Here is a 25,473-nt window from a genome sequence, read left to right on the forward strand (position 1 = left end):
GCGTGCTAGTGCGAGGGCTGGTCTCGTGACACGTTTCTCGCGCTGCTCTCTTTCTCCACGGTAGTGTACGGCAAGACATCTCCAGACACACAAATTGTCGGTTCTCTCATCCTCCTTGTCAAAGCTGTAGATGCACCTCTTTTTTCGCAACCAGTCTGGTAAGGGTCCACAGCCTAACAAGGGCTCCCTTGTGGAGATGATCTTGATTTGCACATGCTGGAAGACTATTTTCCCTTCGTACGATCCTATGGTCTCGATTGTTCTTTCTGGTGGTAAGTACGCCTTCCCCCAAAACTCGTTATCTCCTAGATCTAATCGCTGCATTTCACATTTTTCGATAAAGGCTTCGATGTCAGCTAGGCTCGTAAGCGATCCTTCGCTTCCTTTGGTCTTGTGATACGGAGCCGTGCCACCTCCTGCTTCGTAGATGGTGCAAGCAAAACTGTAGACTACCTTAACCCTCATGTCTATGTAGGGTGTAATTTTTCACATGATGGCCTCCGACAGTGGTTGATTAAGGTTCTTGTTGAACCGCCATGTCTTGACACGATTTCCGTCTTCCAACATCTGTGTGTCATTCTCATCAAATAATTGCTGAATGTCTTCGACGCCTTCGGATCGGTTTTTCTCTTGTGGGAACGTGTGCTTTATGTCTTCGACTCCTCTGTATTCATCTTGTATGTCTCCAGCATCGTAAAAGTCCTCTCGCGCTTCTCTCTCCATTTCGTCGTGCAGCGTCGTCCTTCCCTTGCCCTGTTACAATAAGAAGTAACAGTGTCTCGTACACTCTTCAGGCGATCGGCAAGAGCGTCGCGAGTTGCTGCTACTGGCGCTGAGACAGCGCTATATAATTTACTGATTGCATTTCTGAAGTAATTCATTTCTCTTTATTATAAGTACATTCAGACTTCAACTAACAACGGTCGCAATTTGAGTAGGGAATTTCCCTATTCAAACAGATTTGCGCATGCGCGTTTGTCAGCTGAGGCATGATGAAATCACAGATTTTTTAGGGGTCTAAAAGCAGCGTTTTTTAATAGGGGTTTGACCGTCGAAAACCTAAACCGTACTTTAATTACCTCCCTACTCTAGCTGGTATATTTAGAAACAATAATAGATCTTTCGCTACATTGTGATGGCCACGCTTCGATGATCACTCTGTTTTATTAAAAATAATGCGCAAGTTAAAGATTAAAACAGCAAAAGTGCTATTAGCTGATTAAGACAATGAAAATATTTTTATTTTTAACTGTGGAACACAGTTTCTGAAATAGCCGGCGTTTGTCGTCCTAGCTGAAGCAACTTTCTTCATCATTTCGGTCTACGGTCTACAGCGCTACTGGCGTAGACGGTTCGGGTGCAAAGTATGGCGCCAGCGATTTCCATGAAGGCGCAAGGTAGCTGCATTTTCAATTTTAATTGGGTCTATCGGTAGCCTTTTTTCATATTCTAACTTAATTGGCTGTAGTGCGTAGCATAGCGACTTTGTCGCTGTACTTTACTACATGTGGGAGCCAGATTGTTGAATTTGTACCCGAAGCGCTTTGTCTATCTCTGTGTTGCATGCATTGTGAGTTAATTTACTGTTTTTTCAGTATCGCTTGCCTTTTTTTTGAAATTTACATACGGTCCAACTTTATCCAGCCATTTTCAACTCTGTTTCAATACGTAAAGAACTACATATAGGTACTCAACGTATATTTGAAATAATAATGAAATGAATCCTTCAAGTGCTGCCAAATCTTATTCGTCCTTTCACCAAAGGGACAAAAAATTTGGAAACACACGAGGAAGTCAATGCTCATGTATATCTTTGTTTGGGATATGCTTTTCCTCATTTAAACCAGTTAGTCGGTGGACAATAAATGACTTAGAATACACATTGGAAAAAGGTGATGCCTTGTTTAAATCTCAAAATACAAGAATGTTTTTGTCTGCAACAGAACTTCCTAGGTCTATTATCATACAGAATTTGACTGTGCCACTTTCTTTTGCTGCTGATTGTTTTGGATTTCTCCATAGTGGTTCAAATGCTCATTCTGAACTTATCCACAATTTACGGAAATGCAATGATTTTACTGGTATAATTATATTTATAAGTGGATATTTATTTTCATTTATACCTGATAAACGTCACTACTATTTGATAGACTCTCATGCCCAATTTTATATCTGCTGCTGAGAAAAGCAAAATAGTTGCAAATCACAAGTCTGAAGGTCAAGCTTTGAGGAAACGTACATCTAGTGCTAAAAACAAAGCCAATGAACGGCAACGACATCAACATGCAACTGTGAAGTTGAATCCCACTTCCAGTTCAAATTTCTCTGCATCATGTTCAAAGGTTAATGTTGAAACTGGGGCTTTGGTATTAAGATAACCCAAAAATGTTAAGAAACAGAGAAGTCTGAAGCAGAAGGCTATATCTTCTGAAAGTTGTGTTAGGAACTTTCATAAAAAAATACAACTAGGGCCCGTTCACATCTGTGTGATATGCAATAGATGTTTGTACCGAAGGTCTGTAAAAGTTTATAATGACAGCCACAATCTTCACCTCAAAAAATAAATACTAACGTAGTCAGTTCTGATGGTAAAAAGTACATATGTATGACATGTGCTTTGAAGATAGCAAAAAATAAAATTCCTTGTCAGGTAGTTTTCAACAAGTTGGCAATTGTTGAAAGCCCTGAGTAATTGTCTCGGTTAAACAAATTAGAAACAACTTTGATTTGCAAACGACAGCTTTTCAAAAAAGTTGTTATCATTTCAAAAGGTCAGATGCCAATTCATGTAATTCTCTACCTCGTCCTTCTAGTAATTCCGGCTTATATCTTATCAAGCTAAAGAAGAAACGTATTTTCAATGGTCATTTTTATTTTGAGGCTGTTTCACCGGAGTGTGTTAAAGAGGCTTTGTTATATTTAAAAATTAACAATAATCTTTACATTGAAATAAACTTGGATAATACTTCAATGGACTCCATACCTATTGAAGTTGAAAGTGATTCTAGTGATTCTGAAACCGATACAGTGACTGAAAATACACGTCAAGCAGCCTCGGAAGTGTTTGTTGTACCTTCTGAAATGAATAGTGAGCTATTAGAAATTGCACCAGGTGAGGGGAAAATTCCAACAAGCATTTTACTTGACAATTTCTACGAGGAATTAGCTTTTACCAACCTTTTGCCACAGGGTCGCTATGGGTACAATGTTGAAAGAGATGTAAAGTTAACCCCAGCAAAGTATTTTAATCAATGCTTACTAAATTATAAGCAAATATTTGCAGCCAATTCAGACTACATTTTTTGTGCAATTTGTACTGCAGCAGTTTGGCTTGTCTAGTCAAATAAATATTGCCATGAAAAAGACATTAAGTAATGTGACTGCTGGAATGCTGTCTTCAAACCTTAGTCAAACAGTTCATCAATGATTGCATCTGACTTAGCATTCATGGTTGTCCTACATTTTTTCTTACACTTTCTGCTGCTGATCTTCATTGGAATGAACTCATTACCATCGTTACGAAGATGCAAAATAGACCTATGTCAGAGGAACAAATTGAAAAATTATTTTACATGGAACGCTGTAATATTCTCAACAGCAATCCAGTTTTTGTCGCTAGGCACTTCCAGTATCGTATGGAAACTTTATTTGCTGAGGTGGCCTTTGTCTGTGATGCTATTGGAAAAATAAAGAATTACGCCATTAGAGTTCAATTTCAGTTTCGGGGTGTTGCACATATACACTCTCTTATTTGGATATTGAATTCCCCTCAACTAACCAAATCAACTATTCCTGAGTTCACATCTTTTATTGATTCTGTAATCAAACCTCAAATCCAAAATGAAGACCACGATGAGGACTTACATCATTTAGTGAAAACATGTCAAATACACAAGCATAGTAGGTCATGTCAGAAGTATAAAAATAAGAAGTGTCATTATAACTTTGGCCGCTTTTTCACAGAACGAACTATAATTGCGCAACCGTTAGCAGATGGTATGAGTATTGAAGCCAAGATTGAAGTTATTGCACATCGAAATTCAATTCTTTCAAAGGTGAAAATGTTCATTGATGAATACTTAGACCCCAATAAATCCACCTTTGTGACAGAACCATCTCTGAAATACTCGATTTACTCGATATTGATTGTGACGAGTACTATGAAGCTTTAGCTATTTCATCTGGCCCTGATTATGAAATACACTACCAAAGAAACCCTGATTCATGCTTTGTGAACAATTACAATCCTATTATACTTAAAGCTTGGAGGGCTAACATGGATCTGCAACCAGTATTCAATTATTATAAGGCTGCTTGTTACATGACAGCATATTTTTCCAAGTCTGAAACAGACTCATCTCAAGCTTTTAAGCAAGCAGCGAAAGAGGCTAATTTACTAAATTTGAGTGTAACACAGTCAATGTACAAAATAGCTTCTGCTTTTGCTACCTCACGTCAAGTATCTATTCAAGAAGCTGTTTACTATAGCCTACCAGAGGTTTGGTTTCGTAGGTGTTTCCCTAAAGTTATGTACATAAATAGTAATATTCCATCAGAACGAATACGATCTGCAAATCAGCTGAACAAATAGATGAGCTTGATCCTGATAGCACTGATGTATTTGAGCGTAATATTGTTGATAGGTACATGGATAGGCCTGATACTAAATCTAAAAAAGGTGCCTATTCTGTAGTAGATAATATGTGTCTTGCAATATTTGCTTCGTATTACTATGTTGATTACAGTATGGAGACTAACGATTCAAAATTAGAATTAATAACAGACGATGTAAGTTCTGTTCATCATGAGGTTCATGGCTTTCCGAAAACTCTATACTAAGAACTATACTGACAGAATGAAACGCCACTCCGTGCAACAAGTTTTAAAATATCACATTCCAAATAAAGACTTGCATCCTGAAAAATATACTCATTATCTGCTTTTTTTATTTTATCCCTTTCGTGATGAAACGGATCTATTGATCAATGCTAGTTATTGTCAGAAAGTGCAGTCAGACAATGTTATGGACATTATTAGAAGAAACCGTGAAGAATTTGAACCTTATGCTGAACAATTAAATGCTGCATTTGTTCGGCTTATTATTATAACAGATCAAAACAGCCACTTTGATGATTCGGAACAGACATCCCCAGAATACAATGGTGAACATGAAGATGAATATGATAAGCAACAGCCAGTGCTTTTCGTTTGTTGCAGTCAAACTTCAATTATTTTGCCAGCAGATCATGAAATTAGCAGTATGATTCATAGTTTAAATAAACAACAACGAGACATTTTTAACATGGTCTATACCTGGGGTAAGAACTCTATTAAATATGCTTATAGCAAAAGCGAGAAAGTAATCAAACCATTGAATATCTTCATAAACGGAGGAGCTGGCGTTGCAAAATCATATTTTATCAATACTATCTATTTATCTGTTTCTAAGTGCCTCTGTTTTCATAGTGGTGCTCCTGAAAAATCCGAAGTTTCGAAAATTGCTCCTACTGGCATAGCAGCGATCGATATTGATGGAACAACCATGAATACCGCATTAGGGATTCCTTTTCAAGCCACCACTCCAGACATAAATAAACTTAGTGATCAGTTAAAATGCAAGTTACGAGAAAAATATTCAGAACTACGTCTTATCATAATCGATGAAATATCCATGGTATCTAATAATAGGCTATATCATATTCACAGGCGTTTGTGTGATATATTTGGTGTAGCACTTGACAAATTGTTTGCTGGTGTGTCTGTTGTCGTTGTTGGTGATTTATATCAATTACCACCTATTCGGCAAGAATGACTTACTCAACTTTTATCACCTCTATGCGTCAGCAAGGCGATGACCGGTTTGTGAATATATTGAATAATGTAAGAATTGGATGAAGAATTTGGCTGAAGATGATCTAGCATTGCTGAAAAAGCGACAGAAAGATGAATGTGAGCTGCCATCAGACACTGTGTTCATTTATGCTGAAAATTCCCTGAAAGATGATTTAAATGCTTCTAAGCTTACTGAAATATCACATTCCGAAATTCGAATACCTGCTATTGATAAAATTGCTGAAATTAATCAAAGTCAAACTGGTGGTCTTGCACAATGTTTAGTCATAAAAAAGATGCCAAAGTGATGTTAACGAATAATATCGACATAGGTGATCGTTTGATTGATGGTCAATTGGGTAAAATTTACAGGGCTTGACTCTTCCTATTGCTGTAATATTATTGGAATTAAAACGGCAACGTCAATTTAACCATGGTCAAAATTATGTTGCCTTGAGCCGAGTAAGAAGTCTCGAGAATCTTTTTATTGCTGGTGAAGTAACTCCAGAAGCTGTCACTTGCAATCAAAATGTGTCTTTGGAGTATATTAGACTAAGATCTGAAGCAGCTGTAGCGAATAGATGTTTCCCTCCTGTTTCCATAACTCTAGCTAATATTAGATCATTTACTAAACATGCACCAGATTTAGTGGAGCATTCTATTTTAATGCAATCCAATGTTATTTGCTAAACAGAAACTTAATTGTTGCCTGAATACAACACTTATGAATTCCAAGGATTACTTCCTTCATATAACCTATCTTTCAATAATCATCAGGACAAGTACAAGAGCATACTCATTATGAATAATCGTTTAACTTCAATGGAAGCACTTGAAAACTATGATGCGATATCTTTTGCAGAAATCAAATTTGAAAATTCTGCCCAATGCAACACTATAAAAATGCTGCTTCTTTACAAAAGTCATGGAGTCTCAACAGACAAATTTGCTGAACTATTATCATATTTAATTCTTTCTAAGTCACCACATGTCATTCTTGGTGACTTCAATCTTAATTACTTAGATCAACCAGTCAACATTATGATTTCAATGATTGAGTAATGTGGCTACATGCAACTTGTACACGACCCAACTCATAAATCTGGCATTGTCATTGATCATGTCTATGTCATGAAAGATTATTTTAGTAATCCTGTCATCAACATTATGCCATTATACTATTCTGACCACGATGCTGTTTTGGTTTCCTTGTTGTGAATTCTTTACTTTAATTTCATTTTTTCTGACTTTAGAATTCCAAACATTCACCTGACTATTTGATGGATTCTGAAATATCTAACTGTACTAAACCTTGTATTAGCATTAAACAGTTGGGAAATGCACACCTTGTGCAGAGTCACACTCACGCACAAGATGGATCATGGAGCCTGTTCATGTACTTTACAGATTGTTTAATAACCATGTTTTCAAAGCTCCTCACATTGTACTACTCTGATGATTATGTGCATTTTTATTATAATTCAATCTCTTTTTAGGTCACCGGTTGTTTTCATTTTGTTTATAATTATTTTATTATATTATATTTTATTTTTCAGCTTCGCGTTATGTCTACTAACAAAAGTTACACTCCCAGGAAAGGAAACGGTAAGTGCATTTTCTTCAAAATTCCATTGCAAATAAATTTTGTTAATTCAATTGTATCAAACGACTCCTTATCTTTTACAGCTCCTCCTGGAGTTTTGGTTCGGTACATTTCGAATGTGTCACCTATTAAATGCTCTAGTGACAAAAAAAGAAAGTATTTCGATTTTATGTTGGCGACTAAAAATTGTGAACAGAGGACAGTTTGTTTTTCTCCAAAAAAACATAAATTTGTTAATGAAATTTCTTCACATAATTCTGGTTTGAACTTCGATCGTGGAAAGAAGTTTGCAAAACGAAGTGTTGATAACTGATTACACATCTGTCAAGAAGAAAAAGCTTGAATTTGACCCTCCAAAGCACGAATTAACCCTCGCAACAATATCTGAAGTCATGAATGAATATCCATTGTTTGACATTGTTAATGTTAAAGGGATTGTCACGAAAGTTGGAGATATGGAGCACGTGGAGAAAGATGGCAAAAACCTCTTCTTTATGAAAGTGGTTTTGCAGGACCAAACGGATAGCATCCAAGTGACATTGTTTGGTGGACCTCATAACGTCGAACTTGAAAAGTGTTATGTCATAACGAAATTACGCATTTCAAAATACATGTCAACCAGACTTCTAAAAACAACTGAGTCTTCCACTGTTGCGGAAAACACCGATGACAGCATTGAGCTTCATCATGAGGATTTCAACGATTAAAACGTTTTTTGCAACAATTGTTAGCGTTGATATGAAATCATTGTCAGTGAAACTGTGCTGTAGTGCTTGCAAAGGGGACGAACTTACCATTGAAGATGACTTCGCCATGTGCAATTCTTTTCAACATATGTTCTGTGCAGATGGTTGCATCCAAGTATCAAATGTAGCCTTTACAGTAGTAGATAGTGACCATATCAAACGCAACATGAACGCATCATACGGCACATTGAAGAAGTGCTTTGCCATACCCTTGACAAAAAAAGTGGCACTTGTCCAAAGCATGCTGCGTGCTAAAGTCAAAATAACGTGTGATGCATCAAATCTTTGTGTCGAAAATATCTCACTTGCTGACAGAAACGAAAGAAGTGAATCAGAATTAGTTGAAAGTGACGAAACCAAGAAGAATAATGCTTCACTTGCAGCTGATGATATCAGCCAAACCGAAGAAGATGCCCTCTCGATAGACATGAATCTGGTTGTTCATTTTTGTACTATTCGTAAGCAGTTTGTTCTATTTTTGAACGATTTATAGCGCTGAAGTTTGTTATGCCCATATTTTAGTGACATCAACTCGCGCATCGATTTTTAAATTGTTGCCTTTTGGTAATTTTGTTATTATTTTTTGGCATTTGTTCGACTTTGTGTGACTTTCGATTTTGTTCCATTTCTGAACTTGCTATGGTTGCATATATTTTTAAAATTCTTTCTATGGTTGCATATATCGATTTCATTTATTGAAGGCAGGTTATCATATCTCAGGATTTTTGTAATATTCTAAACCAGAACGACTCCATTTTACCGTACACGCTGTTTTTGCCCATGAAGTTTTGTATTCAGTTCATATAGAGCGTACGAGTGTTTTTGTTTCCTTTTGTAATTCTTTTTTTTCGAAAAAAAAAACGAAACATAGTTTTCTTTCTCTTATGTGTTTCACAGTTCTTAAACCACCCGGTTTTCTTGTTATTACTTAACTTTGTAAATGCGTGTACCCTTAGGGCCATTTGATTTGCAATTTAATTGAAAATTGAAAATTAGAAATGATGGCTAATTTTGATTAATTAAGGAACGTCTAAATCCCAAAATCTAATAAAATAACTGCTATAACGACACACAATTAACTATATTGCATAAATAAATATCCATATTCCTTCCTAGCAACATTTTTACAAAGTTTTTATGGCTGTGTGGTGGGAAAAAAGAAAGTTTGAAATGTAGTTACAAATAAACATTAAAAATAAGATCTTTAACTCCATTTAACCAAGAATATTTTACATACAATCGTAGTGCCAGCATTTTATAACCTTCGTTACTACTTCTTCGAACTTTATAAACATGTGTCACAGCCAATAATAATATTTTTTTCGTAATTTGGTTCGCATTTTCACAACATATATCCAACTTCGAACAATGAACTTTGTTGTGATGAGATGGCGCCAAATTTGATAAATACACAGACCGGAAACTTTCAACAACAAATCGAACGTGCAATATGGCGGTTTCAGCTTTGTTTACAAATCTTTATTTTCTTTATCTTTACTCATGAATTACTAAGTTTAGTAATGAAAATAAAAATATTTTCGTCGTGTTATTCAACTAATAGCATATTTTCTATTTTGATCTTTAACTTTTGTATTATTTTTTAAAAAACAGTGTGATCATCGAAGAGTGGCCATCACTGTTGCGAAAGATCTAATATTGTTTCTGTAAATAACCACACCAGTTTGGCAAATGTGTAAAAATATTGAGCCATAAAATGAATGCTACAGCATTCAAGGATAAAAGTAAAAACTGGTATTTTGTAATAAACTTCTAATGAAGAGATTTTCTGGGTATAATGTGAGTATAATAACGTGTTGTTGTGCTGCAAAGTTTTAAGCCACAAATTTACCTTTTTTAACCAATTCAATTTCAATTTTCAAAGTAATTTGAAAATCAAAAATTAAAATTTTTTAATGATTTTTGAATTTCAATTTACTTTGAAAATTGAGAATTAAAAATTTAAAACTCAAATTCAAATTTTGCTTTTCAATTTTACGTTTCATTATGCACGCGACGCATCGGTTAAACGTCAAACCAGTCTCCTCCCCGGGCGTCCTGGGTTCTTGTATTCGGACATGGTCATTGTAAAGAAACTAAGAATCTCTAAGGCGAGATTCATATCAAACCTGTCCTTCTAGATCAGACTTTATTACATCCGAATGTTAATCGGAAATTTAAAATATTATACCAATAATAGACCGTCATATATTGTGTTCGATAATGGATTGTCGATGAATGTAAACAAATGTTCTATTGCAGCTGTCCGGAAATTCAAAAAGTCGCAGCCTCATCTAGACATCATTAAACTTTTAGATGAGGTTATTATACCGTATGTCAAATCAGTACGTAAACGGCTTTACCTGGATACTGATCACTCAGCCACCCTTCTTCTTGATGTTGGCAAGTTTCGTTACATACAATGGCGAAGATGATAGTGCGGAAGAGGAGTAGTCTGTGGAGAACGATCCATGTAGAAATATTTTCGATATTTTCAGTGGCGATATTTGATCTTACATTTGTTACAGCTTAGTATTCCTTTTTTGATATTTTGATTAAAAATAGAGAGATGGTATTCCATAAATCAGATGTTTTTCATACACTAAGGTTGGGTTTTACCCGACGTTTGATTGACCAAATTTCTTGCATCCGCAAAAATTTATTCCGCAAAATCTTTTTTGAGGTCGCTATCCGCAAAAGTTTATTCCGCAAAATATGCCATTTTTGGGTCACTCATCCGCAAAAATAAATTCCGCACAAATTTCTTCTGCAAATAATTTCTTCCCTTAAAGGAGAGGCGAACAGCCGTGGCACGGCTGCTGATTGAAAATTCATGATGCCTGAGATAATTTCAAAGACCAGATCCGCTGTTCTGGAATATCCCGTAAAATCTTGACAATCGTTTAGCTTTTGTATTATTTAGTTAGCATCAAATGGTTTTGCTAAAAGATTTGCTGTTTTTATATTAAGGGGGTTATAAATTAAAGCTGTTTCGTTAAAAAAGGTGAATTTGTGGCTTAAAACTTTGCAGCACAACAACACGTTATTATACTCACATTATACCCAGAAAATCTCTTCATTAGAAGTTTATTACAAAATACCAGTTTTTACTTTTATCCTTGAATGCTGAAGCATTCATTTTATGGCTCAATATTTTTACACATTTGCCAAACTGGTGTGGTTATTTACAGAAACAATATTAGATCTTTCGCAACAGTGATGGCCACGCTTCGATGATCACACTGTTTTTTAAAAAATAATACAAAAGTTAAAGATCAAAATAGAAAATATGCTATTAGTTGAATAACACGACGAAAATATTTTTATTTTCATTACTAAATTTAGTAATTCATGAGTAAAGATAAAGAAAATAAAGATTTGTAAACAAAGCTGAAACCGCCATATTGCACGTTCGATTTGTTGTTGAAAGTTTCCGGTCTGTGTATTTATCAAATTTGGCGCCATCTCATCACAACAAAGTTCATTGTTCGAAGTTGGATATATGTTGTGAAAATGCAAACCAAATTACGAAAAAAATATTATTATTATTGGCTGTGACACATGTTTATAAAGTTCGAAGAAGTAGTAACGAAGGTTATAAAATTTTGGCACTACGATTGTATGTTAAATATTCTTGGTTAAATGGAGTTAAAGATCTTATTTTTAATGTTTATTTGTAACTACATTTCAAACTTTCTTTTTTCCCACCACACAGCCATAAAAACTTTGTAAAAATGTTGCTAGGAAGGAATATGGATATTTATTTATGCAATATAGTTATTTGTGTGTCGTTATAGCATTTATTTTATTAGATTTTGGGATTTAGACGTTCCTTAATTTTTACTACCTCGCTTAAAATGTATTTTGTGGCTGCCACAAAAAAGTTTTCTGTTCGCCTCTCCTTTCAATGTTTTTATTTGTTTTTTCTGTTTTAAAAGCCCCACGGGGTCGTTATAGATAGAGTAATTTAATTCTACCCCCGGCTTACAATGTGCGCGCCATACCTCACGGAAACAAGTTGTTTATCAACTGAAAAAGGAAACCGAAGCGAAGAAGGTTGTCTCTTTTTCAAAGTAATCCTGAAAAAGTTATTTCAAACAAGGCATGCCAATGCTTACTTATCAAAGGCCAGCTTAAAGCTCATTTTTGTGTTCTGGGACCGAGGTTGCTTCCTTTTATAGAAAATGTATCGAATTCGAATATGAATGTAATTCGAATCTGAAATGTAAAAAAACGAACGTTGGCGAACGAAGTTAGTGTTGTTAGTTAGAAATATTTCTAACGAACGATGATTTAAAATCACAAAGAGAACTGATTGGACATGTATCAAGCAATTGTAGCTATACGTTTTCAATTTGTTCTCTTTGGGATGAAGCGAAGTTTAGTAATCGAAGTAAAAAACTGATTGAACTTTTATCCAGAGAACGCTAGCAAGCTACCTACTGAGAAAGTGAAAGGAAAGCAGGTGTGTTGTTTAGGTTATCTGGTAGAGAAATGGATTTGGGTGTATAACGATTTTTTAGCCGTTTTAACTTTCAGAGCTAAATTTTTTGTTGTGTCTTGAGCCAGAAAATATTTTATTTATCGTAAGAATATACTCTGAACAATGGGTCAGAAGTTAAGAATATGTCCAACGTTGATTTTTTGTTTTAAATATAAAAAGAATTTGTCAATAGCTATAGCAAAATATTGCAAGCTATATTTTATTAAGGCATTATAAATTTTCAGGCCATAGCCATGCTAAGAATATATTGAGAATAACGAGGATAGATTTTGTCAAGAAAATTAAGAACATTGAGGCTGAAATGCAAAACACTATTATAAAATACAACGCGTATATCCTAGAGAAAAATAATGTAAAAAGTAATTTTTCCGTTGGTACTGTTTTTTAACGCTACAAAGTGGGCGGTGCAGTGTTGATGTCGTTATAAAAAACCTCAATGTAAACAAACTTAAAAACTGTAAGAAAACTAAATCAATGTTTATATCTGTTACGACGTTACGATCGTTTGAAATATGTTTGATTCTTAAATTCGAAAACACTGCATTTTTATCATGCACAGCATGTTTCAAAATAATTGATTTTCATAAATTTGGGTCTGTACGGAAAACTGTTCTTTTAATATTTTGGATTGAATTGTTACGGTAGATATATAATGTACCGAGTATAAAAAGTTAATGTTGTTATCAGAAATATATAAAGAAGAAAACGTACGATTATATAAAGTCACAAAGAGAACTGATTGGAATTTGATTGCATTTTTTAGTTTAATTTTTTTTTATTTCTATTTTTCTTTTGTTGCAACTGCTTATATTTTTAAAAGTTTTATTTCAGCGGGTATAAATATAGAATAATGCAGATTATGAGCAACCTCAACCCCAAGGCTTTTTGCTGTCCCGTTATGAAAAAGAGTCAAGGAGCCTGGTGGTTGAGGTTGGATTGTGAGTTTTAATGTTTGTGTTTGGTATCCCTTACATGGATTCAATGAGAGATTCAGTGGATTCTTCCACGGGAATTCGGCTAGTGTTAAGATAAATATACAATCACGTTTTTAGCCAAATACAAATCTTGAACACATCAACCTTAAGATTTTAGCTACGAACGTAGATTTTGAGGAATCATCCTCTAAAGTCACCTGCCTAGCTAGCCATATTATTCAGTTGGATATAAGAGCTGTTTATCCTGGTCAACATATATCTTTTTCTGTTATTTTCACCAATCTGATTTTTACTAAGCCATAACTGTGGGCTGTGGCTATAGGTAGCTGTTAGCTACCTCTCACTAAAAGGTAAACGTAGTCAAATACAGTTGCCTGCAACAAAATTTTCAAATCTTTCTTATGTTAAAGGCAGTTTAAAATAAAAAGGAATCAATTTGTTATTCCTTCCTTTTTTTCATCGTGCATTCAACAATTAAATTGGTTTATTGATTGATGCTTTAATATAATATGTTTTCAAGTTCTAGATTTAGTTTCAATTAGTTTGAGCGAACGTGTTGTTTTGCTCTGGTGATCTACCAATATATAAGTGTTGATCTTATTAGTTTGTATTTTTTCTAAAAACAAGTTAACTTAATAATGATATCGTCGGTTGATTGCTACCGTTATTTCAAAGTATCTCTATCTTCCGCAGTCTGTATACCTGACTTTCGCTTTGCGTGTCATCCTCCGGTGTATTCGATGGTAAAGAAAGGTATATCTTCACATGTTCCATACTTATTCTATAAGAATCTGCATAGTGATTGAAGCTGTAAAAGTTAAAGAAATTCTCTTTTTGATCATAAGACGGCTTACCTTTGAGGATTATATTTTTATATATATCGCCTCTTCCTTTGCCTATTTCTTCCGCGATGAATTAAAAAATTATTCGCTTTTAGTTCCCACTACCGAAAATAAATTCTTCGTGTATTGTTTTTTGAACTTATCGCATTTTCACAAGTAAGAATCAAGCTTTAGAGTTCAATAAACAGATTTTACCTGAACAGTAATATCATCCAAGGTTGAACTTGACTCGCATGTCTGTTTTTTTTCACTAGCGACTTCTGTTGTGTTAACCATTAAGACAAGAACTTTGTCTTTAATCTCGTTGACAGATTGAAACATGCGATAAATCATCAATTTATTACCGTCATCACTGTCATCGTCACTTTTTCCATTATCATAGATAACCTGTCGTAAATAATTGTATGTTTTAATTAGCATGTTTTACCGGCCTTACAGAACATTAGTAACAATTGAAAATATAAGTCGTGTTAAGTACCGGAAAAACGGAGTCAACATGTTTACGGCAATGGGGTACGGGTCGGAACCTTCCGATAAGAAATGCGTGGTAAGAATAACAGTGCGAGCGGGCGTTTTATTCTATCCCTTTAAAAATAGCCGTATTCCGTCTGTCTGTTTGTGCGCGAGAAAAAGTCATGTCACGGGAACACGGAATGCGATAAATAAAGGATGGGCGAACCCGTGGATGGACTAGGCTCTATATTAATAGCCCTTGCCTGTCTGTTTGTGCATCAAAAGCCACTTGTGTTAACCACTGACGAAAAAAAAGCCCGCTAGCGCAGGGACAAGTAACCCGTCGGGGCCCCGCTAGCACCGGGACGAGTTCTCGGTAAAATAGGACCACATAGAAGCGAAATTTTAGGTAAATGACTAATGAGAAACTAAAGCTCTTTAGATCCCTTTGCATATGATCCCCAAAAAGCAGTCTGAAATTTGGCAAGAAGATCAAAGCAACTCACTGCTGGAAAAAGGACAATTTTTTAACTATTTTTATTGTTTTAGCTTTGTGATACTGCTATCTAAGAACACTATTTTTGTTTTAAGAAGCTTGCATTTATTTTTCTAAACTACTTTTCAGGCATTTTTCTGTTTGTTTACATATTTTTGTTTACGTAACAGACAAGTTATAACTAGCTTCCCAAAGGTTTTAAGTCGACGTCATCAACTCATCCGTTCAGAAACTCTTAGTATTTAGTGAGAATGATGTACCCTCAAAAATAAAGTTCTGCGGCGGTTTGATTTAGTTCAGCACTATATGTGTAATATGGGAGTGGCAAATTTAACACTTGTTTAGACATTGTTATTTCAAATTCATTGTTTTTTGAAGAAAAGCGTAAGTCAGTGTGAAGAGATTTTTCAGTCAGTTTTTATGAACATAAGTAATCCACGCGGAAATTAATCTGCGTCGGGTATAAAAAAAAAATATTCAATAGTGTTAAACAATCAATTTACTGTGAAATTTTAATAAGCCTAAAAAGGTAGAATCTCAATAAGACATTCACGGATGTTTTTGCTCCACAAGCAGGAATACTCATTAAAGTACTATACATAAAAGGTATTTCTGCCTCTAACCAAGTATGGTCTAACTGTTCTTCTGATTTCTCCTAAATTCTGTTATATCTGACTGATTTCTTTGCTGCTTACTGCGCAAGACGGATGGAACAAATGAGTTGTTGTTGCAAATGTAAATTTAATTTGACATATTGATGATAAGTTGTTTACATTACCGTACAGTTGATCGCACTTTTTTGTTTGTTTGTTTTTAATATAGGACTAAGGAACATAAGTTGCAAGTAATTCCGAATGTTCGGACTTGGGTACTACTTCTCTCTGCTGCAGAAATTATTTCCTTGCGTTTTACATTTCTGGTTAATTCTGCCAAGTTGCCTGTTAAACTGAACGTGCCTTTGGAAATGTTATTAAAATAAAATTTAGTGTGCAGCAAACGTTGATTATCGAAGATAACAAATCAATATATACTTTCCAATAGTGTGACTCTCCACAGTAAATGACAGGCTGTATTTCCCGTTAACAAAAATATTTTCCTCAAAAAATTATTTTCTTCAGAAAATTATTCTTATGCACAATGAGGGCAGAACAAATAAAGCCAACAGATTTAGCCTTACTTTCTACTTTGTATAAAATTGTAAAATGGGTGTTTCACTCTTGTGGCTGTTTCATAGATGTAATAACGAGATAGTTTATGCAGCGTCTGCATCTTGTTTCTATTGTTTTAAGGGTTTCATTTAGTTTGATTTATTTGATTTTTAGGTTAGCCATAATTTATGAGGTTATTTATTAGGTTAGCCATAATTTATTAATTTTTGTGTTATCTTCACCAATCTATCTTTTACTCCGCTGCACCTGGTGTTGTGGATGCTATTAGCTTCCTCTAGCTAAAACGTGAAAGTAGGCAGATGCAGTTGGCTTCAACAGAATTTTGAATTAATCTTTCTTACACTAATTGCAATACATATAAACTTCAACAAAAGTCAGAACTTTATGGATGAGACAACAGTGTCGATATTTTGTAACGACGGGCTTAAGGATGTGTTTTTATTTAAATCGAAGTTGCGATAAACTTTTTTGAACAAAGTATTAAGCCTATACGCATGTGCGACACGGTTTACCTTTAATAAGCGCTCAGCTCAGTGTCACGATTTATTTTTAAACTTTCACCGGGTAACAACGGGTTGTAAACTGTGTTTTTATTTCAGCTAAAGTTGTGAGGAGGTTATTTCTTGAAAAATATAGTACACCCGAAACACCATAATGTTAACACTTCACTCGATTTACAACATACTCCCTACCTTACTGAAGCGCTCAACCTAAATGTGTGACACAGTTTACGGTTCTCATCGGGCATTCAATGGCGGGTAACACAGTTACTTGTAGCTTAACCCGGCGTTTTAACACCGAGTTCCCCGACTAGTCACTATAACAATAGCCGTATTGTGTATTTGAAGTGGGTGTGCCACAGCTTTATATCGAACCAGCCGCAGTAGTTTATTACTTCCTTTTAACCGGCGGGAAAAAACAACACTGAAGCGGGAATAATGCACAACATTCAAAAATCTAAGGATCGGAGGACCCGTGCGATTAGGATGAACAAAATAGCCATACGAAAAATATGACGACGGGCGTAAATCTGAAAGTATGTATGTCGGCGAACCCATGGATGTTTCCAAGTGCTAACGACTAGTGTTGTATCAACCGGTATAAATTCGAAAAATACACAAATGGAGGTGTATAGAAATAACAGTGTTAAATTACTAAATGCGTTATAAACTTTATAACTGGCTATTAGTAGATAAGCCTTCCCTTTTTTCAAAAACCGTTCTGTTGAAGATGTTTAAAAAAAGAAGAACTACGATATTACCTGAGGTGAACATTTCGTATTCATAAAATTCTTCGCCTGACGTTTTTGCTTCCGTCCTAAATTTTCTTCAATTTTCAATAAATGTTTTGCTTGTTGCATAAATGCCGTAGCCTTAGCATTTTGGTATATTCGAGTGAAGGTTTGGGACATTAGGGCAATATATAGGTTTACGCAAACAACTGATGCAATTGCTAAATATGTTCCAACAAGTATTTGTGCCATGACTTTATCTTGCTTCATTATATCATCGCGCTCGTATTCATCGACAAGTGTCATTAAAAAGACTTGATAAACAATGTCATTAAAATATTCAAATTGAGTGTCTGGTCGTCCACCAAACAAAATCCAAAATGCACATACGTATGGAATAAAGAACTCAAAAAATAAGAATCCAAATTTCATTGTATCAGTAATCACGTGACCTAACATGGTTATAAAAGGACCAAGTGATTGATAGCACTGACAACTTCGCATAAACCTTAACCATAACATGATTAACAGGATTGGAAATGATTTATAATGGACACGATCAACAGTCTCGTTACTAGATGATGTAGCAATAATTCTGGTAAATACCACTAACGCCATGATAATGTTTGTCACCAGTTCGAAAATATTCCACCCATTCTTTAAATAAGAACGAGATGATGTACTGACCATTTTTATTTCAGAAGTAAGGTATCTTCTTTCCTCTGGCCATCTTGGATGACAATACTGCATATCACGATCAATCTCACGATTTCTCCATTCTTTAAATTTCTTTGATCGATTTTCACTGTTTCTGAATTCGAGAAACTGCTAAAGAACGAAGAGAAATTATAAAAACAAACTGTAATAACAAAATAACGTTGGAAGTCTTCTTAGGAAGACAACAGCTAAACAAGATTCAGAAGCTGCATAAACTTAACGATAAAAAGATTCAGACAAAGCTGGTGCGTTAATTCGAAATACTAGTTAATGATCCTTGTACTTGTAACGATGATAAAAAATATAATGCAAATTATGTATCTAAGTCACATATCTTTGCATACAATAGGAGTCGATGGGAGCTAAAAATTTGTCCATTCTAAATAGGGGTTTGCATGTAACAGGAAGCATTTTATTATTAAGACGCACAGTGTCATATGTTCATTTTGAATATGAAAGATCCACTGATGTTAGCCAACACCCTACACTATATTTGAAAGGATATGTTAAAGAGCCGGCATGACTCAGCATGACTCGGCCAGGTTTGAGCCTAAGACTTCAGCACTAGGAGCGAACGCTCTACCACTAGGCTACAAAAATCTTTGAGGCTCTAAATCAAAATCTAAATTTTAACTCTTTAGGAAAAAGTATTTTAATATAACCAAGAGTTAGTTTCGCATCTCTTCGGTATCTGCTTGCTCTTTTTTTCCGATGACGGTAAAACTGGAAGTTCAAGTAGCTCAGCAGACTTTCTTAATTAAATCAGTTTATCTTCCCTCTCCACCAAAAAAAGATATGCCTCAGGAAGATAAATATTTCTAAGTGCCTCTACAATCGATTTTATTAATTTTTTCTCAGTAAAAACCATAATTAAAACAAATTCCGTTAACTCCTGGCAACTCATACTTCCAAGGGATCAGGAAAAATAGTTCGACTTAAAGCGTGGTCCGTAGATGCTAAAAGTAGAAACCAGCAAACAACGGCAGTAACCAGCAGTATTTCGAAGTAACCACCAGAGAACCACCAGTATTTTGAAGTAACCATCAGAAAACCAGCTGTTTTTTTACACTGCTATCAGAGAACCAGCAGTTATTATCAATATACTCCAGAGAAGGCAGCAACGGCGGTCCCAGGGTGTTGTGATTTTATGCACAACACTTCATGACCTTTAAACTACCAAATATGATAAAAAAGGGCACCTAGTTCGCGATGAATAATCAACTTAAGTTAAATATTTTTTTCGCCTAAAGACAATAATGGGAACAAAAAATCAGAACCGAATCGAAAACATAAATTTAGTATAACAAAAGTAATGAAATTAGAACTATTAGCACACACTACATGTTTTAAAATGAGTAGATACCACGTTGTTTCTCCACAACCATTTATTAAGTCATTCAATTCATTCGTACTTCATTCGAAAAAGGGAATATAAATGGATCGAGCTTACTAATTTTCGAGTTATCCAGGTTTCGAGTTAAATTATTATAAGAAAGTATTAACGAAAGTTCAAGGGACCGAAAAAAACGATTCGAGATAATAAATGTTCGGTGTTGGAGTAACAGGAAGCTAATTGTATACAAGCCAACGCAATGCAACAAATTTTTCTGTATACACTAACTTAGATGTCCCAGTCGTCCGCAGATCCATTACGAGACTGGTAAATTCAAAATGGTTGTATTATCGATGAAAAGGTCTATTGCGTGTCATGCTACTCTCTGCATAAATTATACCTTACGAAGAGACAATTTTGTAAATTGAAAATTGGATACTTGGCATTTGATTAAATGTTGATGACAATCAATGTTATTAGGTTAGGAAAACATATTATTTCTCCTACATATTGTTTATTGTGTTCAAAAAATGTTTGAAGAAATTATACGCAAGTACAATTTCACACCTTTTGCATACCAATGTTATATTTTTAGTCAAAGAAAATATCTTTAACCCTATTCGGTCTGGTTTATCAAGCATATTAAGATCGAAAGGAGGTAATTTCACCGAATTTTTACATTCTGTTCAAAGTTTCTGACAGCCAAACAAAGGTTATTTAACATATTAACCGATTTTTACATACTTCGCACGGAAAAACGTCTAAAATTCCCGGAATACCGGATTTTTCCTGATCTCCGGGTAAAACCCAGAAAATCGAGAAATCGGATATATCAAGCGTATAAAATCTACAGAGTGATTTCCCTTGACAAAATTAAGACGTGTTGTAAATTTCAAGTTCTAAGGTTAATCATAACAACAGATATTATACTTTCCCGGTTTTAAGGATTTCATAGAGAATTTCAGGGGCAATTTCGAGTAATAGGCAATGTCCTTGAACTTAGTAATCATGGAGCATATGCGAAAGAGTTATAAAAAACGCCCGGCAGGGAGGGACCGAATAGGGTTAAGGCTGAAATGCACCACCAGTTTAAATGGAAGTTTTAAAACCTGACGGATGAGTTATAGGTCAAAACGGACAGTATACGAATGTTTGCTGATTTTTTACGGACGAGAATTTTTTGCCGATCACCTTTTTGCCGTTTTTTGTTCCTTGTTGCTAATTTTATCAGTTGTATGCGATTATTCTCAAAATTGACTAAACTTAATCTTTTTTATATGCCTATAACCATTTTTGTTGTTGTTTTTTTAATTTTAAAAAGAACCTTCAAAATCTAAACATTCTTTATCATTTTTGTCTGGAGATTGGTCGGCAAAAAGTGACTTAATTTAAAAAATTTAGTCGGCAAAAAGTGACTAAATTCAAAAATTTAGTCGGCAAAAAGTGACTAAATTCAAAAATTTAGTCGGCAAAAAATGACTAAATTTTGTCCAAGTGACTAATATACTTGCTGACTTTTTTTATTTTTGCCGACTAATTTTTTTGCCGACTTTTTTTTACCGATAAGGTACTGTGTTTCAAAGAATCGATGCATTTTGACCTGCCAAATTTTACGTAGCTATTAGTCATTTTAAAAGCTGGCGGCGTTCATCTTTGTCGTTTAAACAGATGATCTTTTTCTATTGAAATTTTGTGAATCTGTTGTTCTAAACGCTTGTTAAATTTTGTTATCATAATTTGATCGCCTGAGATAGAAGTTGTTAATTTTATGTCTTCGCATGAGCATGCCTTGCGTTGTCATGGTTATTGTATGGTTCATTTAATGTTATTAAATGCTCGTTATATGTATTTGTGTCATTAAGGAATTAATTTTTATATATGTATCAATTTTATGTTTGAAATAGGCAAGATTCTGATCCCTGTTTAACACGAATGCGTCCGTAAAAAAAATTTGCTAAAGTTAACAGATTGAAATGCCAGTGCAATTCATTTTTTATTTATATTAGAATAACCGTATACGTCTGTCCGTCTGTCACGCAAAATGGTACCGAGAGTAGCGACAAGCACGCTATGCGGTTTTAAAAAAGCGGGCAAACCCGTGGATTGTGCACGGGCCACCGACTAGTTCTTTCAAATTAATTTTAATATTTATCATGCGAAGTGAGGCATTTGCTGAGGTTTTTTTCGGTTAGCTTTCGGTAATATTTCAGAATTATGTAATTATTTATTTTTATAAATAAATAAATAAATAAATAAATAAATAAATAAATAAATAAATAAATAAATAAATAAATAAATAAATAAATAAATAAATAAATAAATAAATAAATAAATAAATAAATGGATGGATGGATGGATGGATGGATGGATGGATGGATGGATGGATGGATGGATGGATGGATGGATGGATGGATGGATGGATGGATGGATGGATGGATGGATCTGTTGATGGTTCTGTTTTACATTTTGTGTGAAAGGACCGTACCGACCGTGAACTTTTGTGACGAAGGACCGTATACAATGTTTCTTAAAATAAGGATCTGTGTTGATTTTAAATATACTTTTTGCTCACCGCTTTTTTGACATTCCAGTTTAGAATGTGTTGTAAAGGGCAGTATGGATCATCATATCAAAAAAAGTAATTTTAAGTTGTTCACCTGTTAGTTTTTACATTAAATTTTTGTGGGAGAGGTTGGTATGCAACCAAAAAAATGATTTTTATAGACTTAAATTTGATGTTTTTCAAACTATATGGTTTTTGTTATTTTTCTATAAGCTTTTAGGACTAAGACAATATTTAAAATGCGTAAAGAACTTATTTTTGTTGATTTATGTTAACTCTTGCAAGCCTGCTTTTTGACATTTGAGAATAAAATATTAAAGGTTTTCAACATAATAGCTTATAAAATATACATATTTAAGATGCGTTATTTCTGACGATGTTATTATCGGTGTTGAAATTGTTGAAACTGTTGTTACTGTCGGTTATGTGAGTGTTGGTGTTGTGAGAGTCGTTGCTGCAACTTTTTCTCAACTAAATTTAACACCTTGCACGATGCTTTTTTATTTTGTAAGATTTGTATGGAGGATTAAATGCCATTTGACCTTTGACATTTTAACCCTATTCGGTCCGGGGTTTTTCGAACATACTATGACCGGGGGGGGGCGGATTCCGCCCCCCCTCAATAACTTTTCATAAGGTTGTTCAAATTGAATCAAACTTGGCACACTTATAGTTCGTCATAAAAGGAACAAAATGGCGCCAATAAAAATTTGCTTGCGTCAGCACATTTTCTGTGACGTCATCAAAAGCTTGAAAATTGTTAAAAATGCCACTATCTGCTTAAAATATAATTACTTTTGTTCTAGAGCGAATTTTTACATTCTGTTTGAAGTTTCTGAAAGCTAAATAAAAGTTATTTAACATATCTTCCGGTTTTTACATGGATCGGATGAAAAATTGCCAAAAATTGCCCGAAAATCCGTTTTTTTCCGATTTTCGGGTAAAATCCGACAAAATCGGGAAATCGGATTAGTCACGTGTTCAAATTATTTAAAATGATCCTTCTTGATGAAACAAAGTTGTATTGCAAGTTTCAAGTTCTAAGGATAATCCTAACAGGAGTTATTATATTTTCCCCATTATAAGGATTTCATAGAGATTTTTAGGGGTAGTTTCAAGTAATGGCCAATATCAAAGCTTCTGAAAGGTATGGGACCTAAAAAATTAGCATGCAGGTGTCTAATAGATAAATGTTGAAACTCAGTAAGTATCATAGCCATATAACAAAGCAATCAGGAGTTATTAAAAAAAAACCGTCAGGGGGGGCAGAATCCGCCCCCCCCCGGACCGAATAGGGTTAAGTAACATTTTAAGAACACTTCATTAAATTAGGAATTTTCCTTGTAAACTTTTTTAACATTTTCAGATTAATTTTTTTGGTAAAGGGCAGTGTGTAATATACTGAAATATTTGCTGATGTCATCAAAATTTATATGACGGATCTTATCCGTTGTCCTTCTGCCTAATTTTTACTTGGGCCTTATTGACTCTCTTATAATAATACTAGTCGATAAAGCCCAGGGAAAAATCCACTTAGACAGGAGAATAATGTGGAAAAGAGAACCGTCACTGGAATTTTAATGAAGTCAGCAACGACTTATTTATTTTATTTTGAGAATTTGTTTACCCGTTTCCTTTATTCTGTAATGCTTAAAGCGCTGGTCAAAATAATGCATAGGATTATGTGCTTTTTGACGAACGTTTAAGGAGACTTGGGTTTAAAAAATTTTGCTGATGTCAGCAAAAGACCCGTTAAAGTATTAAAAAAAATTTCTAAAAATTTGATTCACAGTAACTTCCATTGTATAGAGCTTAAAATACTGATCAAGAAAAAAAAACATAAACTACCAAAGGACATCGTTTTCTCCATGTGCATGTAAAGAATGAAGACTCGATCAAGTTGCTTTTACTAGCTGCAGAAATTGTAACAACGAGCCAAATCATTAATTATTTATAGTAACCAATATACTAATTATGAAAAGCAGCCTTTTACCAGGGTCCTGTTTAGCCGTCAAGTAAGCGCTAACGGCTTTGACATAAGCAACAGACCCCTGGGGACGAGGATGGGATAACCGAGAATGGATGGATCCCGTGAAAAAACCCTCTTAAGCAGAAGAATAATGGGAAAATAAGTTGTTTTAGGTGTTTTTCTGACGTCATTTTAAGACATTGCTGATAAACTTTATTTTTACTTACTGTAACTAGGAAGTAAAAAGCCATACTAAGTCCAATAATTTCCAACACAATCCTCCAAGTGTTGGCAGCAACAGGCGTGTAATAACGTTTAATCTTCGTTTTTGGCATTGTTACACCAAGCACTGTCCATAAGATAGTGTAGATCAGATTCATTCCAGTGTTAAGAGTAGTGTGATATTTTCCAAATAGTTGCCATTTTATAGCAATCAAACGTAGGATCACAGGATGCATAATCAGATCTGTTTCATTGTAGAAACAGATTGTCTGGAACAAAGATATATCACTTACGAGAAAACAAACATCACGATTATAATAATTAAGAACAAAAAGTTTGCGATAATACAAACAAACAAACAAACGGACAAACAAACAAACAAACAAACAAACAAACAAACAAACAAAAAAACAAACGGACAAACAAACAAACAAACAAACGCGCGTAAATAAACAATACTAACCTCAAGAGGGGTTCTAGAACAGGATTCTCGTAGCGGTTTTCCGTGTTTTAAAGCCACTCTCTTCCAAACATCTGATTCAAGGTAGTTTAAATAATAATATTTTTTGCGTAAAGCTTTATCTACCATTTCGAATTGCCCCAACGCAATCTTCGCAACATCAGGCATTTTCTCCACCATTAATGTTAGTGCTGATGTACCACAGTCATCGTACACACCACAAGGAGCACCTTGTTCAAGAAGAAATCGGCATGCTTCTGCACGTCCTATGGAGAAATAAGTACAACCAAAACGTTACAAGGAACGGGAAAATGATATACGATAGCTAGTGATTTAAATAGAGAAAGCGGTTAATGAATGTATTTTCTTCTCATTTCCCAATCCTATATCGTATTTTCTTA

The 25,473-nt window shown here is 34.6% G+C and overlaps 1 protein-coding gene across 5 annotated transcripts in view; it reads right to left on the reverse strand.

Moving 5' to 3' along the window:
- The window catches only part of LOC130623464 (uncharacterized), a 74,318-nt gene that overhangs the window by 28,805 nt on the left and 20,040 nt on the right, over positions 1–25,473 (reverse strand). For 3 of the 5 annotated variants that reach the window (XM_057438955.1, XM_057438952.1, XM_057438953.1), the window contains 4 exons: positions 25,076–25,338; positions 24,618–24,881; positions 17,839–18,636; positions 14,655–14,846 (listed from right to left, as the gene is read on the reverse strand). In XM_057438955.1, the coding sequence (XP_057294938.1) occupies positions 14,655–14,846; positions 17,839–18,636; positions 24,618–24,881; positions 25,076–25,338 (1,517 nt within the window). The remainder of the gene's footprint in view (positions 1–14,654; positions 14,847–17,838; positions 18,637–24,617; positions 24,882–25,075; positions 25,339–25,473) is intronic. The other 2 variants (XM_057438954.1, XM_057438956.1) reach the window with 2 other exon arrangements.

This window comes from Hydractinia symbiolongicarpus, chromosome 13 (genome assembly GCF_029227915.1).
Source record: "Hydractinia symbiolongicarpus strain clone_291-10 chromosome 13, HSymV2.1, whole genome shotgun sequence".
In the NCBI taxonomy this organism is placed as follows: Eukaryota; Metazoa; Cnidaria; class Hydrozoa; order Anthoathecata; family Hydractiniidae; genus Hydractinia; species Hydractinia symbiolongicarpus.